Below are 15,893 nucleotides of genomic sequence, written 5' to 3' on the forward strand. Positions count from 1 at the left end.
TGGCAGAGTATGTGAGCGGCGCGCCAAGTGAAGCGGTGTGATTTTGAAAGGAGGTAGGAGCGGATCTTTGAAAAGTCGGAGCGTCGTGGTTTTCACGCACTCCACCACCGCTCCATCATGAGTACAATTCACGCCAACTGTCCGTAATATCACTGCATATTAAGCAAGAATTCACATGTTAAACATATTTAATAAGCTACTAAATATATTGTAGAAGCCTACTTTTTTGTACAGCTGCTTTGCAAATAAACTTGAATTGAATTGAATTTAATTTAGCTAGCTTGATAGAGATGGATCACGCAAATCAGAAAGAATGTGAAGGCTATTATCACGGCAATAGACGAGCGGTAAATTATAGTTCACAAGGAATTAGTTTGTGGCTTCTAGATACTGAGTATTTTTAGATGAACAACACTTATTCACACACAATCGCTCTGTCAATAATGCATTAAAACAAATGTAATGGTATCCGATTTCAAATGAGCAGAAATAACTACGATGAAAACGTATTGTTATTTTCATTACAAACTTTGCACTGCAAAAAGCAGAAATTATACTCTTTAATGCTGACAATGTTATTAGCTTGGCATGTGGTAGGAATAAAGTTTGCACAGTAGTGTTCCAAACTCTCCTGTTATTTTATTTTATATATATTTTTTTTATTTTAATACATGTTATGAACAGGACTGTTATATTTCAAACATACTTTTTTTTTTTTTGACGCGGAGCGGTGTTTCTGATATCAGTGAGCGAGGAGTGGAGCGGGAGCGGGAAATAATGAACCCGGAGTGGAGTGATTATTAAATGCACGGAGCGCGGAGGGGAAATTGTTGCCGCTGCAGGCTCCACTCCGCTCTCATACTCTGGTCCCTTGCAGGTCTCTGATGACGCTTGCGTGCAGCAGTTGGAAGTTTTGAGCCGCCGTTCAGTCTGTATTTAACAGTGCGATGCAACAGTATCTGGCTGCGTCCTGCAGCACTAAAGACACGCCCACAACTAAAGACACGCCCCTAAAGACACGCCCCCCAACCGCGACGTCACCATATGTAAACACGCCTAAAACTCATGACACGCCCACTAAAGACACGCCCCCTAGACGAGGACGCAGACAGATGCCATTCTTTTTTAAGCGTTGCAAAATACACTTCAGAGATGGGTGGTAGTAAGACATGAACTAACCGTAAAGCTAAAATAATTAAAATAAATCTCACCATCAGCATAAAGATGCCACAGTCTGAAACCTCAGAATCTTCTTCTTCTTTGACTTTCATTGGCAGTTCACAAGCGATGTGTACTACCGCCACCTCCTGGGCTGTGGTGTGATCGACTTTCAGAACAGTAAAGACACGCCTTTTTCTAAAGTTACGCCTGCTCGCGACACGCCCCTGTCTTGCAGGACTCAGCCGGACCCTACTCGTGCGATGAGGCTTGCTGCGCCGAGTCCAAAGCAATCAGTCACAGAACACGAAAGAGGCTTGCTGTGATCATTTTAGAATAATATTTAAATTAATTTTAAGCCATCTTGCGGCCCACCTGGAGGATCACTGAGGCCCACCGGTTGAGAATCCCTGCACTAGAACATGCTCTCATGCTTGGTGGTTTGAAAAACACATAATTTTCAGATAATTTACATTATTACAATGGCTTTATTCCCAGGCTGGGACAAATGGCTCGATTAGTTCCCGGGTTCCACCTTCTGAAAAACCAAATGTTTTGTGGTTGGTTAGCAGTCCCACTGCGTTGCAATTGGCGAACAGCTTAGGCAGCGTTCAGTACTGTCACGCCCCTTTCCAAAGCAGCAAGCTAGACTAAAGTGATTCTTACGTTTTAAATATAGATATTTTTCTTACAAAAACTCATCGGATCGCTAAAGGAGGCTTTTACCGACCCCCCTGGAGCCATGTGAGACGCTTTTTTTTATGGATTAAAAAAAAAAACTCCCATTAAATGTCCAAACAGCAACGATTCTATCAGAGCATTTATTGTGTTATGATTTCTTGTTATTGTGATAGGCCTTAATGTGACATAACATTGATCTTTTATATAAAGTCTTTAGAGAGGGGTTTGACCAACCAGAGGTTATTCATATGTACAAACCATCCAAGCACCCAATTCCTAGCCATTTCTAATATAGACTACATTTGATTAACATTGCTAAATATTATTAAACTGGTAAGAAATTAAATATCCATCTTCGATTGTCAGGTGCAGTTCAATTAGATTTAAAATGTAAATATTATTTTCAGTATTTTGGAGATTGTGGAAGTCTGGTTAAAGTTTTATTTTTATAGCACCCTTTAAAACAGTGTTTACAGAGAGATGCATGTGCGCATTCACAGAAAATTTCAAAATACAAACATAGAAGAGATAAAGTAGTAACAAAAAGTACAATAACCAGTGTGTTAAAACAAAAATACAACAATAAAAAAAATAAAGGAATAAAGGAAAGGCCCTATTGAACAAATTAGTTTTGAGATACTTTTTAAAAGTGCATAATGATAACTTATGACAACCTTTAATTCAGTTGTGAGAGATTTGCGAGTGCACAGGACATAATCTGAGCATGCACACTTTGACTGAGAGGAGAGACACCTTTTAAGTTTCGAGAGATTCGTGTTCGCACATTAATGTGCTTTTGTGCTACAATAATGCGCTCTTGACATTTGTCATTAAAATAATACCATACTCTAGTGCAGGGGTTTTCAAACCTGTCCTGGAGCCTCCCCTGCCCTGCACATTTTGCTTGTCTCTCTCATCTAATACACCTGATTCAAATCATCAGCTCATTAGTAGAGACTGCAAGACCTGAATTGGGTGTGCCTAATAAGGGAGACATACAAAATGTGCAGGGCAGGGGAGGCTCCAGGACAGGTTTGAAAACCCCTGCTCTAGTGGATATATAAGCAACTGCATCTGTGTGAGGGTAATTCTGCAACTGCATTAGATTTCAGTTACTGTCACGGTACACACATCAGCTGCGTTCTCATGTCTCGTGATCTGTGTGTTTGTAGTGTTGTACGTCATGCTCGTCAGCCCAGCTGCCAATCAGTCCCACACCAGGTGCTGCTCATTACTTCAGCCTACTTATACTCACCACTGTCTCTCTTCCTCTGTCAGATTATTCACCCTGGACCTTGGCTGTGTGTTGTGTGTTCATTTTGAGTTTGTGTTGGAAGTTCGTCGTTGGATGTTGTTCGTGTCGGATCGGTTTTGGGATATTCACGGCACATTCACTGGACTCACCTGCTCAGGACATCACACCACTGCACCGTCATCGACCATCTAGCCCCTGCACCACCCATCCGAGAGACATCACCTTCATCATCTTTGTGTTTGTTTTCATCCTGTCATCTCCAATAAACTGTCTTCACCTGCAATTGCTTCCTCCTCTTTTCTACACGTCACAGTTACTTAGCCCACAGGCCATAGGTGTTGCATGCTAAGGGTTATGGTTTTAAAACAATTTTGCAAGCACCTATAATAGTGGTTGTGGATTCTGCACTTACTTGCTCTTCTTGTGACTTTGCTTGCATCAGTCTGGAACGTAGCTGAGCATGATAAATGCTGTAATATTTTTTAGCACGAGCAACCTGTTGCCTCTGTTCTCTAAGCTTATTCTGAGCTGACTTCTGCTGTTGGATCCTCTCCCTGAACTCTCTCTGAAACACACACAGATATAAGATTCTGAGTTGCTGAGCTCAAAAACATTTCATTTTCTGTGATTTATTCTTTGTGTTTTTATTAATGAGTATGGTCTTACCAGGCGACGGTTGTGTTCCTTTTCTTTGTGGATTATTTGCACCAGCATGTCATGTCTTTTCTGAGCATCTTCTAGCTACGAATACAAATACACAATGAACTTGTGCACAATGATCAGTAGCCAGCCAAGACATATCAGTTAATACCTAAAATCTGTTAACACGTGATTAGATTTATTGCTTATTACATGGGACTATATGTGATGCGATCTAGGAAAACCCAACACAAGGTTAAAATGTTACCTTTTTTAGGTTTTGATACCATATGAAAGCCCCCTTTTTTTTGTCCATATCTTGAACGCAGGGCTCGACAATAAGGACTGCCTGATGGCCCGGGGCCAGTGTGCGAGACGCTTGGGACAGTAGACAGGATCATCACTGGCCCGATCTGCCTTGTCACTAAAGTCCCATTTGCCTACGACTGTTTGTCAATTGCATGCAAATTCTTAGAATCGAGAAACAGCTTGTGTTTTTGTGATGTTGTGAACACCATATTGCTTTTCGGTTCCTCTTATCTGATTGGATGTTTATTACATCTCTGTCAGTGTCGTTAAAACAACTTCATTAATTTTCATACAATTTCTATGTCAGAACTTTGCCAGCTGTTTAAATGTAATAAGAGAGCCTTAGACCATTTACATACAGGCTTGCCACAGTATAAGAAACAATACAATACTAGCCGTACATAATGTGTAGTCGTTTAAAAAAAATAAGTAAAATTCAAAGTTTGAAATTAAACTGCGTTCCATTATTTTTTTTAGTCTATTGAAAAAAAGAGCCCACAGCACCACCTAGCGTCCAACCGGCGGCAAGTTTAGTTTGGACAATTCTTTTTTTAAATGACATTTAACAAAATTACCAATAATTACAGACAAATAAGACAGCTAATGCCGAGTTCAGACTGCACGATTTTCAAAGCAATCGTGTCACAGATGTTTTCATACTGCATGACTATCTGGGGTAGCATTCCGTCGCTGCTTTGTTCACACTGCATGATGGATCGGCGACAGGGGGTTTCACACTGCATGACTTTACAATAGGAAGAATCGCCGACAACTTTGTATCGGTCCGCAAACTACATCTCACAACCAAACACACGCGAGAAGTGACATGGAAACAACGCGAGGTCAGGCGTGCAAGTTCTCACGTGAGACAGGGATTATTATAAAAAAAATGGTAGCCCGCAAGAAGCTTGTCATACAAATTGCATGTGCACTCATTTGCAGCGAAAAGAAAAGAAGCCGAAGCTATGCTTGTTGATTTTGTGGTCTATACCTTAGTAACTCCTCCCTCAATTTCCCGCTGGCCTGGATGCTGCTGTCTCATTGGCCGTAGGTAATGATTCACACGGCATGATTTTGAATCGCCGACAGGTCCAGATATTTAGCATGCCAAATATCTCACGGGTGTCGGCGATTCTCTCAGATCGCGTCTTTGATAGTTCACACTGTGTGATTGTCACTCGCGTGAACGAGCACCGATTTGCCTGTGATTTCGGGCATTTGTCGGCGATTTCTCAAAACCTGTCAGCGAGTCAAAATCGGGGCTAAAATCATGCAGTCTGAACTCGGCATAAGTGAGAAACCTTTTGTTAAATAATTTAGAACTGTAATAAAATACCTGCATTTTGTATACTGCTCTTTTATATTTTATAATTATAATTTATCGGGCCAGTAGAAAAAACCCTTCGTGTTGAACCCTGGAACGTAACAAAAGTTATGGCTATCTTAACTTGGCTTTTCAGAAATGGAATTGTAAGAAAAACGAGTTTAAAGTGAGACGGGTTTTACTTTCTCTTCACGCGTTTAACGAGAGCTGTCTGTCAAGTCAGGAGCGCTATACTGCATCATTACATCATTGTTTTCTGTTATTTCTCATGAGCATAGTCTCTGAACTTTTGATCACCCCTTGTATGTTCCGATGGCACGAATAGTGTACCTTGTAGTTTTAGAAAAGCGAGCGCAGCGCAACTGTTTGCGCACCTTTACATTTAAGAGACTCTCATTGGACTCCTCCTCTTTAGTAACTTCGTCATCGGATTATTCATCTCTAGATGTGAAATAGTCCATTGTAACATCGTTTAGGGCACTGACATCACCATGATTGAGCAGATTGAGACAAGATTGTTTAAGTGAGCAGCTACAGTATATCAGACTGCGTTGCGCTCTGCCATCTCACGATATTGAAAAATATAAAATGTTGTGTGCCTTAGTTTACACAGGACTGGCGGAGAATGTGCACTGATGCACCTTTAATAAATATGTTACGTTGTTTATTTTGATAGGTTAACTTGTTTTGTGGTGTTCAGAGAAAGCACCTCCACAGCCCATTCTTAACATGAGAGAAAGACACAGTAATTTCTGCTTGCTGCAATAAATCGCTATTTTTCCACACCAACAAGCAAATTTTGCAGAGATATTTTCAGAGATGATAGACAAGAAATTATAGAATAATAATTGAATGAAAACCTCATTTTGACAAAAAAAGTGACTTTCGACCTATTTTTTCGAATTTCCAGAAAACATCCCAGTGTGAAATTTTCCCAAAATGTAATCAGGGTTTTCCCAGATCGCATAACATATAGTATATATTGCTTACTACAACAGTAGGTCACTATAAGTATCAACATATGTATTAACAAGTGTAAAAAGTTCTGCCAGATGGCAATATTTTCAGTAACTAAAACCTTTTTTTTTTTTTTTTTTTTTTGCTGCCACATCATGCTAATGTAAGGCCCCAGAAGTCCCCGAACATATATTATCTTAATTTTTTCTTACATTTAACCATTTTTAATTTTTATATCATAAAGAAAGTGCTTTAATTGTCATGCAGATAATACTACTGTATATGTAAATGGTTGTTTCTGTGTGTGTTAGATCTCTCACTTGTTTTAAAAGTTTAGACTGTGTCGGTCTTTTCTGGTTTTGGGAGGAGCTGAGCTGGTCAATCTGATGGAGTTGCTGTTTCCACATGCGGGACAAAGTGTGAGGAGAGAGCTGCACCTGTGGAAACTCCTCCAGTAGAATAGGAAGAAGATTGTTGTCCTTCACTCTCACTAGGTAAGAAAAAAAAACATGAAGCAAACTAATGTGTGTTTATAAAAAAAAAATACAAATCTGATGAGAACAAGTAAGGATTAGTGGGTGCTGGTCTGCTTTGTATGTTTGTGTCTGTGTGGCATATATGATGTATGAGGACACAATATAATAATTAGAGAAACTAAATTTGCAGGTTTACATCTTACATTATTTCCAAAGTCAAAGCAACTTCGATTTTTCAAAAGTTCAAGCACTTTTTGATGATGTTTTTTCTGTGTTCTAAATGAGAAAATCGACATGAGAACAGTTGTCTTTATATAAAGAAGATCAGTAAGGTACAGAGAAGTGCGATTATTAAGAACTAAGAACCTCGAACAGAAGAAGCAGAAATTTACAAATCAATACAATAATTATACAATACCAGAAGCCAGTTTAAATTGCTGAAGAACTAGAGAATTGTGCTCAATGGAAAGAGTTCTAGAAAGAGCACAAGCTGCAGAGTTTTTAAACAGCTGAAGTTTATAAAACAGTTTAGAAGGGAAACCAGAGAGGAGAGCATTGCAGCAACCAACACATATAGCAACTAGTGCATGGATAAGAACTGCAGTGCTTTTAATTGTGAGGGAGGGACAATGAAGATTGACTTTTTTAGATTGAAGTATATAGTATGCATGATATTAACATAAGCTTCAAAGAAGAGGGTGCTATTGTGGATGACCTCATGCTCTTAACCTGCAGGGGTGGAGGTGGGAAAAATACAGTTATTAATAGCCACAGAAATGGATTTTGTCAGAATATATTATTTTGAGCCTGCAAGGAGTTTATAAAACAGTTTAGAAGGGAGGATTTTACAGCTATTAACTTTTAGGAAATTAGCTAAAAGTCAGTCTTTAAAGGTGCAATAGAATGCATTAATACAATATTTTAAATTGTTCTCTGATCTACATAGAAGGTATATGGCTTAGGTAAAGGCAAAAATAGTCTAGAAATGGTTTTATTTACAACCATTTACAACCCTAGGATTTGTCCCTAGAATAAAATGGTCTGTTATTACCTTATTTGGAAGGTTCATGAATAATAATGATGAGCTCTGCTCTGATTGGCTGTTTCACAGAGTGGCTCATTTAGCAGCACAGCAGAAAGGAAACACATGGAGGAAAATATATATTTAATTACAGAGCTCAAGCCGCTATCAATATGCAGGGCATTAAAACTGCCTTTTTGAACGCTCTGTGTAACGTTATACTACAACGGCAGTACTTTGCACATTTGACAAGTTTAGGTGCTGTCAGTGGTGATCAGGATCTGCAAATCATTCGCCATCATCCGCGCAGTCATCTCTCCTTACTCTGTTTATGTGGTAAGTGAGATCTTATGTACTGCAATGTAACAGGCTATCGCTAACAAGAAGCTAACTGTGTCCCTTTAGTGGTTCGCCTTATTTTATTAGATCGCCTTATTTGTTTTCTGTGCCTGAGTACAGACACCAAGTGAGTACAGACACCAACACATCCTTGCACTTAACATCCCCTTCAGAACCTGGAACATAACATTTATTTCCGTGATCTGCCATTTTTGCTATTGTCCTCCTTTTGTTTTTTCACAATAGCCTACCCGCAGAACGTCTGATGATTTGGCTATGCAAATGTTGGGGCCGTACCTATTAATGATCGCAACTATTATGTCATAGTCTGTGTTATGTTAGAATTGACCTATTTTTCAGTGGTCTTTTGCAAACACCAGATTTATATAAGAAGGAGGAAACAATGGTGTTTAAGACTCATGGTATGTCATGTCCATGTACAGAACTGTTATTATTCAACTATGTCAAGGTAAATACAGTTTTTCATTTCATGGCACCTTTAATTTCAGAAACAGCTCGACTAAGAAGGTGGAGGAAAGGAATTTGAGGGCTTGGAAGACAGATAGAGCTGGTTGTCATTATTGTAGCAATGAAAATGGATACCAGATTCTTAAAAATATGACTGAGAGGAAGAAAATAGTAAATAAAAGTGGGGTCAAAACATAATCCTGAGGACCACCAGTGTTAACTTTAGATAGTTTTGGTCAGAATGTTTTATGTTAGACGAACTGAGTATGAAAAAAGAGATACAGCAGGCTCTAAACCAAGACAGTAATCCCAACGAAAGCTAACCTGTCAAGAGGTATATTATGTGTACAATTTCAGTAATTAAGGAGGACAAATTTGATAAACAGTTTTAACTAAGTAAGCTGGAAGAGCATTGAGCTGACAAGTGATAGATTTGGATTTGACTGAGATCGCCACTAGCAACTATGTAAATTTATGCTATGATTTAAAGGTCCACTGAAGTGCCTTGAAACACGCAGCATTATTCTATGTGGTGACGTAGTTTTAACTGAAACAGGAATATATCGCGCAGCCCCGCCCACTTCTTTTAAATAGCCAATAGTGTTCCATTTATATCTGCTCAGAGTCCTTGAGCTTGCTAAAGCAGCATTTGTAAGCTTATGACAGCCACAGTATAATAGATTACCCCTAGATTCAATATGAAACTCACCTACATTGCACACTACGTGCCATTCATCACACAAAAAACACACACTGAACAAGTGACCGATCTTAGCCACAGATTCAGCGTCTATTTATAGTGTAGGGGGCAGGACGCTACGGACTCTAGAGAGAATTTGATTGGACAGAACGTTTAATGAGAAGCTGAAGTGCACGGTGATATCATCAAAATCGTTGATTCATATTGGCGGAAGTGACGAGACTGTACATTTTGAATGCCTATATCTTCTAAACGTGAATTTTGTCATTGTTTTGAAGTACACTAGCTTATAGATAACCTTAAGGCTAACACATTCATACTAAAAGCCAAAAAAACTTTAATTTTGATTTCAGGGGGACTTTAAAGACTAGCATGTAATGCCTTTTTTCCTGACTGTTTTGCGATCACATATTTTGTTACGTTGGCGTAATAAACTGAGACGATGCACAACAAAGTTTTAGTGGAAAAAACAGCAGCTAATAGCAGCTCCAGTTGTGGCAGCATGAGAGTGATTAAAAAATTATAGGGATGCGCAAAGTAAAACTGCAGAAAACCAGTGTCTATTTCGTGCACACTGAACAGGTAAAGCTGTAGATATTGGAAATTTTGTTAACAATTCTCGTTTATAATTGACACATTGTACGGCTTCTTGTTATCAAGATCTTTAGTCTATATGCTGTGCTCTGTTAATGTGTGGTCTTCATATTATTTGTAGCGCACGTGCTGTCCAATAATTTTATTACTATTATTTATTTTTAATTTTTTTACTTTATTAAACCTTCAAATAACAGGAATTTAACACTAAATATAAACATTAAAAAATAAACTAAAATAATAAATTAAATTAATACTAAAAGCAAATTATAACATTATAATTATTAGTTTTTAAAGTTTTTTTTCTCTTTTTAAATGTTTTATGGATTAAAATAAAAATCTAAAATAATTTTTAAATGCTGTACAAAGTAAAATGTTCTTTTGGTTGTTAATAATAATCTGTCTGGCAATTGGTTAAATCTGACATGGCTGCTGCTTATAAAAAGATTAAATATGTTTTATCTTTGGCGGTTTCTACCACGAAGAGCCGTAAAAGCTTTAATACAAGAGTCTCTACCTCGTGTAGGAGATTTAATGCGTTTCGGGTTGCAGTTTTTATGTAAGACGGGTTGGGTACAGAATTAAATTAGTGCTGCTGTTGGGTGTTCCGTCAATAACTGTGGGTGCAGGTTTATCAAACAGGATCCCTGCAGGCTCCGGGCGAGAAACTCTCCTAAATGAACCTATTAATGACTATATTGGTCTAAATGAGTCTACTCCACCAAGCTACTGTTATAAGCACGAGCCCCGGTCAGTGGCAGTGGTGTTGCAACAACACACAGTGATATTCTCAGTGTTACTCAGTAAACATACAGGTTTAACAAATTTGAAACTCTTCTGCGTAATGTTACACTACCAAATACCACACGTAACCAGCCTGCAGCTCTACAAATGTCTGTCCAGTGGGCAGGCCTGGTAGGCTGTTCGGATCAATCCACAATCCAGTGGGAGATCCTCTTTTTGGAGACAGTGTTGCCCTTCTGCTGTACAAAAAACAGCTGCATTGCTTTTTGTTGTTATATTTAGTAACTTAGATTTTGTTACATCTGGAGTTTCTATGTTTGGGTAAGGGGATGGTAATCTTTTCCTGGATTTAATTATATTGCATGGAATTGGAATGCGCCAGTACCCTCACTGCACACCAGCTACAGGTGGAGAGGAGAGAGAGTGATAAAGCCAATTTAATGAATGGGGATTATTAGGAGGCCATGATTGACAATGGCCAGAGGAGGGAATTTGGCCAGGATTCCAGGGATACATCCCCTACTCTTTACGAGAAGTGCCATGGGATTTTTAATGACCACAGAAAGCCAGGACCTTGGTTTAATGTCTCATCCAAAAGACAGTGTTTTTTTTTTTTTTTTTTTTACAGTATAGTGTCCCCCACCACATTGACCACAATATGAGCACCCCCTGCTGGCCCCATTGGTAGTATTATTAGAAAATATGGGATTAGTTTCTATTGTTATTGCTATTTCATTGTTGTCATTGTTCATTGTTGAAAATCATATTTCACGTTACAAAAACAGATGCAGAAAAACTAGTTCATGATTTCATGACCTATTGTAATGCACTGCTAGGTGGTTGTCCAGCATCTTCAACAAACAAGCAACAGGTAGCCCAAAATGCAGCTGCTAGAGTACTTACCAGGTCAAGAAAATGTTATTATATTACCCCAATTTTAGTCTTTTTACACTGGCTACCTATTAAGCTCCATATCAGTTATTCTATTTATATTATCAGTTAAAATATTACTACCTACAAGGCCCTAAATGGTTCAGCTTCTGCGTACCCAACTAGTCTTCTATCACGCTAAAATCCATCACATATTTTGGTAGTACCTAGGATAGCAAAGTTCTCTAAAGGAGGTAGAGCTTTTTCACATTTGCACACTTTCTCTGTCTAAATCTAAATTAAAAGACATATTTTTAGTCAACTATTCGCATAATTTATCTTATAACCGTGTACTTCAGTTATATCTGATCAAATGCATATAATCATTATTTGGGTTAAACTGACCAAACACCTGAGAAGAGAGGATGTCAACTCTTCAGAGGACCTCAGATGATGCCAACTCCTAAATCAACATACAAAACTACTCAATTTTGCTATATGTTTGATCGCAACATATAATCTTTGCGGTTAGCGGTGTTTGTTAGAATATATGCCATTAACTAACTGCACAGTTTTTACTGTACATTTCTGCCGTAGTCACTACTTATAAGCTACTCCTAAATATAAATGTAGAAATTTTAATTTTCTGTGAAGCTGCTTTGCAACAATTTATATCATGAAAAGCACTATACAAATAAACATGAATTGAAAATTGAATTGAATATCTGTTGCATAGTTGATAGCTAAGGCAATTCAATTGATCAGCCATAAAATACTAATTCTGTCAAAATTCTGTATAAATATAATTACTTGATCTAAATTTACCCGTTTCCCTTATAAATGTGTCCTTGTAAACCATACAGTGTGTGTGTATGTGCTCTGTCACTGATTGTTGTCTTACATGAATGTGTCTCTCTTCTGGCTGTCTGCTGGAGTTTAGCTCCAGAGGTTCGAGAGCAAGGTGACTTAGTGCAGGATCTGTGAACAGAAGAAGCTTCTCTACACACTGCCTGGTGGTATTCAAGCTCCTACACAAATGCATAAAACAGTAATAACATAAAACATTAATAATAAATAGATTTGTACATCTTTAAGTATTTGGTTTTGTTTTAATGAAAGAGATGCTTTAAATGATCATAACACTCAGCACTGACTTGCATATCAAAATAAAACAAACAGCACAATGCTATATATGTTAGCTATATTTCTAATGAGCTAAGTACATTTTAAATTATGGTAGCTATTTCTGGTTTAGGTAAGCTGCACTCAAAAAGACTGAAAAAAAAAACACCAACAAAAAAATGTCAGTTTGACTAAATTAGCTGCAAAATGCCCTTCATGTTCTTTTCACAGACATTAGAAGAATACAAGGCTAGGTCTTTTCAGTTTGCTGTATTTTTCCCTCTTGATTATTAGCTTTTGGGGTTCCCTTTTGAGGTCTGTTTCTTAACATTGTGTCAAAGCTGGCGTGTTGGGGAAACTCCCTTTCTCCAAAAATACTAAAGCCTGATTGAATTATGCGGTCCCACTTTATATTAAGTGTCCCTAATACCTGTGAAGTTACATGGTAACTAGATGTGTACGTAGCATGTAACTACAGTGTATGTACACATTGGTACATTGTATCTACAGCTCTAATACTGGTGTAATTACACACATGTAACAACTCACTGAATAGCATTTGTAAGTACAAATGTGTAACAGGACATTGGTAACAACACTTTTTTCACTTCTGGAAGTACACATGTGTAACAAGAATTATGTAACTACATTTTGTAACAACAATATGTACTCACAGAAGTTTTTACACTTCCACACAGTCTTCAATACTGCAGTTACCAGTTTGGAATGCCCTGAAACATTATTGAAATCGTGATGATTCCTATGTAGGCTACATACAATTTTTGTATTCATGTATTTGTGAACACTGAATTAGAATTAAAGTATCAATTTGTAATACCAGTGTACTTACATGGTAACTCCTCAGGAACTGTCTACTTAATATAAAGTGTAAAATGGTCACAACTTACAGAGTAATATATATCAAATGTAAACCTCTGTGCAACACTTTAATATCAGTGTACTTACATGATAACTCCTCAGGAACTGTCTACTTAATATAAAGTGTAAAATGGTCACAACTTACAGAGTAATATATCAAATGTAAACCTCTGTGCAACACTTTAATATCAGTGTACTTACATGATAACTCCTCAGGAACTGTCTACTTAATATAAAGTGTAAAATGGTCACAACTTACAGAGTAATATATCAAATGTAAACCTCTGTGCAACACTTTAATTTCAGTGTACTTACATGGTAACTCCTCAGGAACTGTCTACTTAATATAAAGTGTAAAATAGTCACAACTTACAGAGTAATATATCAAATGTAAACCTCTGTGCAACACTTTAATATCAGTGTACTTACATGCTAACTCCTCAGGAACTGTCTACTTAATATAAAGTGTAAAATGGTCACAACTTACAGAGTAATATATCAAATGTAAACCTCTGTGCAACACTTTAATTTCAGTGTACTTACATGATAACTCCTCAGGAACTGTCTACTTAATATAAAGTGTAAAATGGTCCAGCCTGGTCTCATTGTTTATACGTTGGTATTTATACATATTTTTAGATGCACAATTTAGATGTATTTCAACGTTTAAAACGTACAAATAGCTACGTATGTTTTGCTAAAAACGTAAAATATTTACGTATCTTTCATTTCATTAAATATTCGTATCAATGCCTTTTTATCATTTTATTAATACGCGATTTATATTTTTAGCCCCCTTAACCTACCCCCAAACCTAAAGCTACCCATTTTATAGCAAATATAAAAGGATATAAATCGTAACTGACAAAAATATATGCAGGGAAATTACCATTTTTACTAACAATATAGCATAAAAATATTTTTATAGTCACTAATCACACTCCTACCTCTAAACCTAATGTTAACCATATCTCTCTCAGTACAGTAATGAAAAAAAAAAAACATGACAGACAAAAAATTGCAATTACAATCATTTATTTAATGCAAAAATATCAACAGCCATACCAAAAAGTAATCCAAATGGCGATGCTTTTGCAGCCGCAGTCCTCTCTGGCAGAATACAGTAGGTTTGTTTGAGGTGCAGAGCGGAATTAAAGTTATTATTCGCTGAAATATTATCCAGATTATTTTCCTGATCCTCTCCGTAAATGCGGCCAAAGAGTATGCGCCCGCGCAACATTCAAACATATCTCACCAGAAACACGGCATGTCGTAAACTGTGACGAATGCTGGCGAGAGCCAATGAGAGCTCGATTTTCCTGCCGTAAAAACTGCCGTTTCCTGACGCGGTTGTATTTGAATTCGTAAAATAAAGATAAAGATTTGAATTTGGGCATGTTCCTCGCAATGGTATGGATTCTGAAGATCTTTTAGCGCACAAATAAAATTGTTTCATTTTATAATTATGATGCGTGTTCGGTGTATTTTATGGTTTTATTGTTAGTCGCAGGGATGTCAGAAAACGCCTGCTGTGTCCCACCGCTACAAACGAAGTTAATATTACATAAATGGTTAAACGATTGTAGAAATGTTATTTATTTTAAAGGTTTAAAGCTTAGTCTTGTTAAACATTATGTTTGCATATGCTTGGAAACGTGTTGGCAACAGAAATGACACAGAACAGGATGGAAAGTTATAATTTCATATTAAGTAAACTATTTAATAATGCATTTGAAAACACAGTTTATATATATTACTCTGTAGGTTGTGAGCATTTTACACTTTATATTAAGTAGACAGTTCCTGAGGAGTTATCATGTAAGTACACTGATATTAAAGTGTTGCACAGAGGTTTACATTTGATATATTACTCTGTAAGTTGTGACCATTTTACACTTTATATTAAGTAGACAGTTCCTGAGGAGTTACCATGTAAGTACACTGGTATTACAAATTGATACTTTAATTCTAATTCAGTGTTCACAAATACATGAATACAAAAATTGTATGTAGCCTACATAGGAATCATCACAATTTCAATAATGTTTCAGGGCATTCCAAACTGGTAACTGCAGTATTGACGTCTGTGTGGAAGTGTAAAAACTTCTGTGAGTACATATTGTTGTTACAAAATGTAGTTACATAATTCTTGTTACACATGTGTACTTCCAGAAGTGAAAAAAGTGTTGTTACCAATGTCCTGTTACACATTTGTACTTACAAATGCTATTCAGTGAGTTGTTACATGTGTGTAATTACACCAGTATTAGAGCTGTAGATACAATGTACCAATGTGTACATACACTGTAGTTACATGCTACGTACACATCTAGTTACCATGTAAGTTCACAGGTATT

General features: G+C 37.2%; 1 protein-coding gene across 1 annotated transcript in view; it reads right to left on the reverse strand.

The window, feature by feature from the left end:
• Positions 1 to 15,893, reverse strand: part of LOC141346629 (centrosomal protein of 95 kDa-like) — a 79,834-nt gene that overhangs the window by 56,590 nt on the left and 7,351 nt on the right. The window contains exons 5-8 of the mRNA XM_073851560.1: positions 12,437 to 12,563; positions 6,644 to 6,813; positions 3,761 to 3,835; positions 3,507 to 3,659 (exon numbers count right to left, since the gene is read on the reverse strand). Coding sequence (XP_073707661.1) covers positions 3,507 to 3,659; positions 3,761 to 3,835; positions 6,644 to 6,813; positions 12,437 to 12,563 — 525 coding nt within the window. The remainder of the gene's footprint in view (positions 1 to 3,506; positions 3,660 to 3,760; positions 3,836 to 6,643; positions 6,814 to 12,436; positions 12,564 to 15,893) is intronic.

The sequence above is a fragment of the Garra rufa genome, chromosome 12, assembly GCF_049309525.1.
Source record: "Garra rufa chromosome 12, GarRuf1.0, whole genome shotgun sequence".
Classification (NCBI taxonomy): Eukaryota; Metazoa; Chordata; class Actinopteri; order Cypriniformes; family Cyprinidae; genus Garra; species Garra rufa.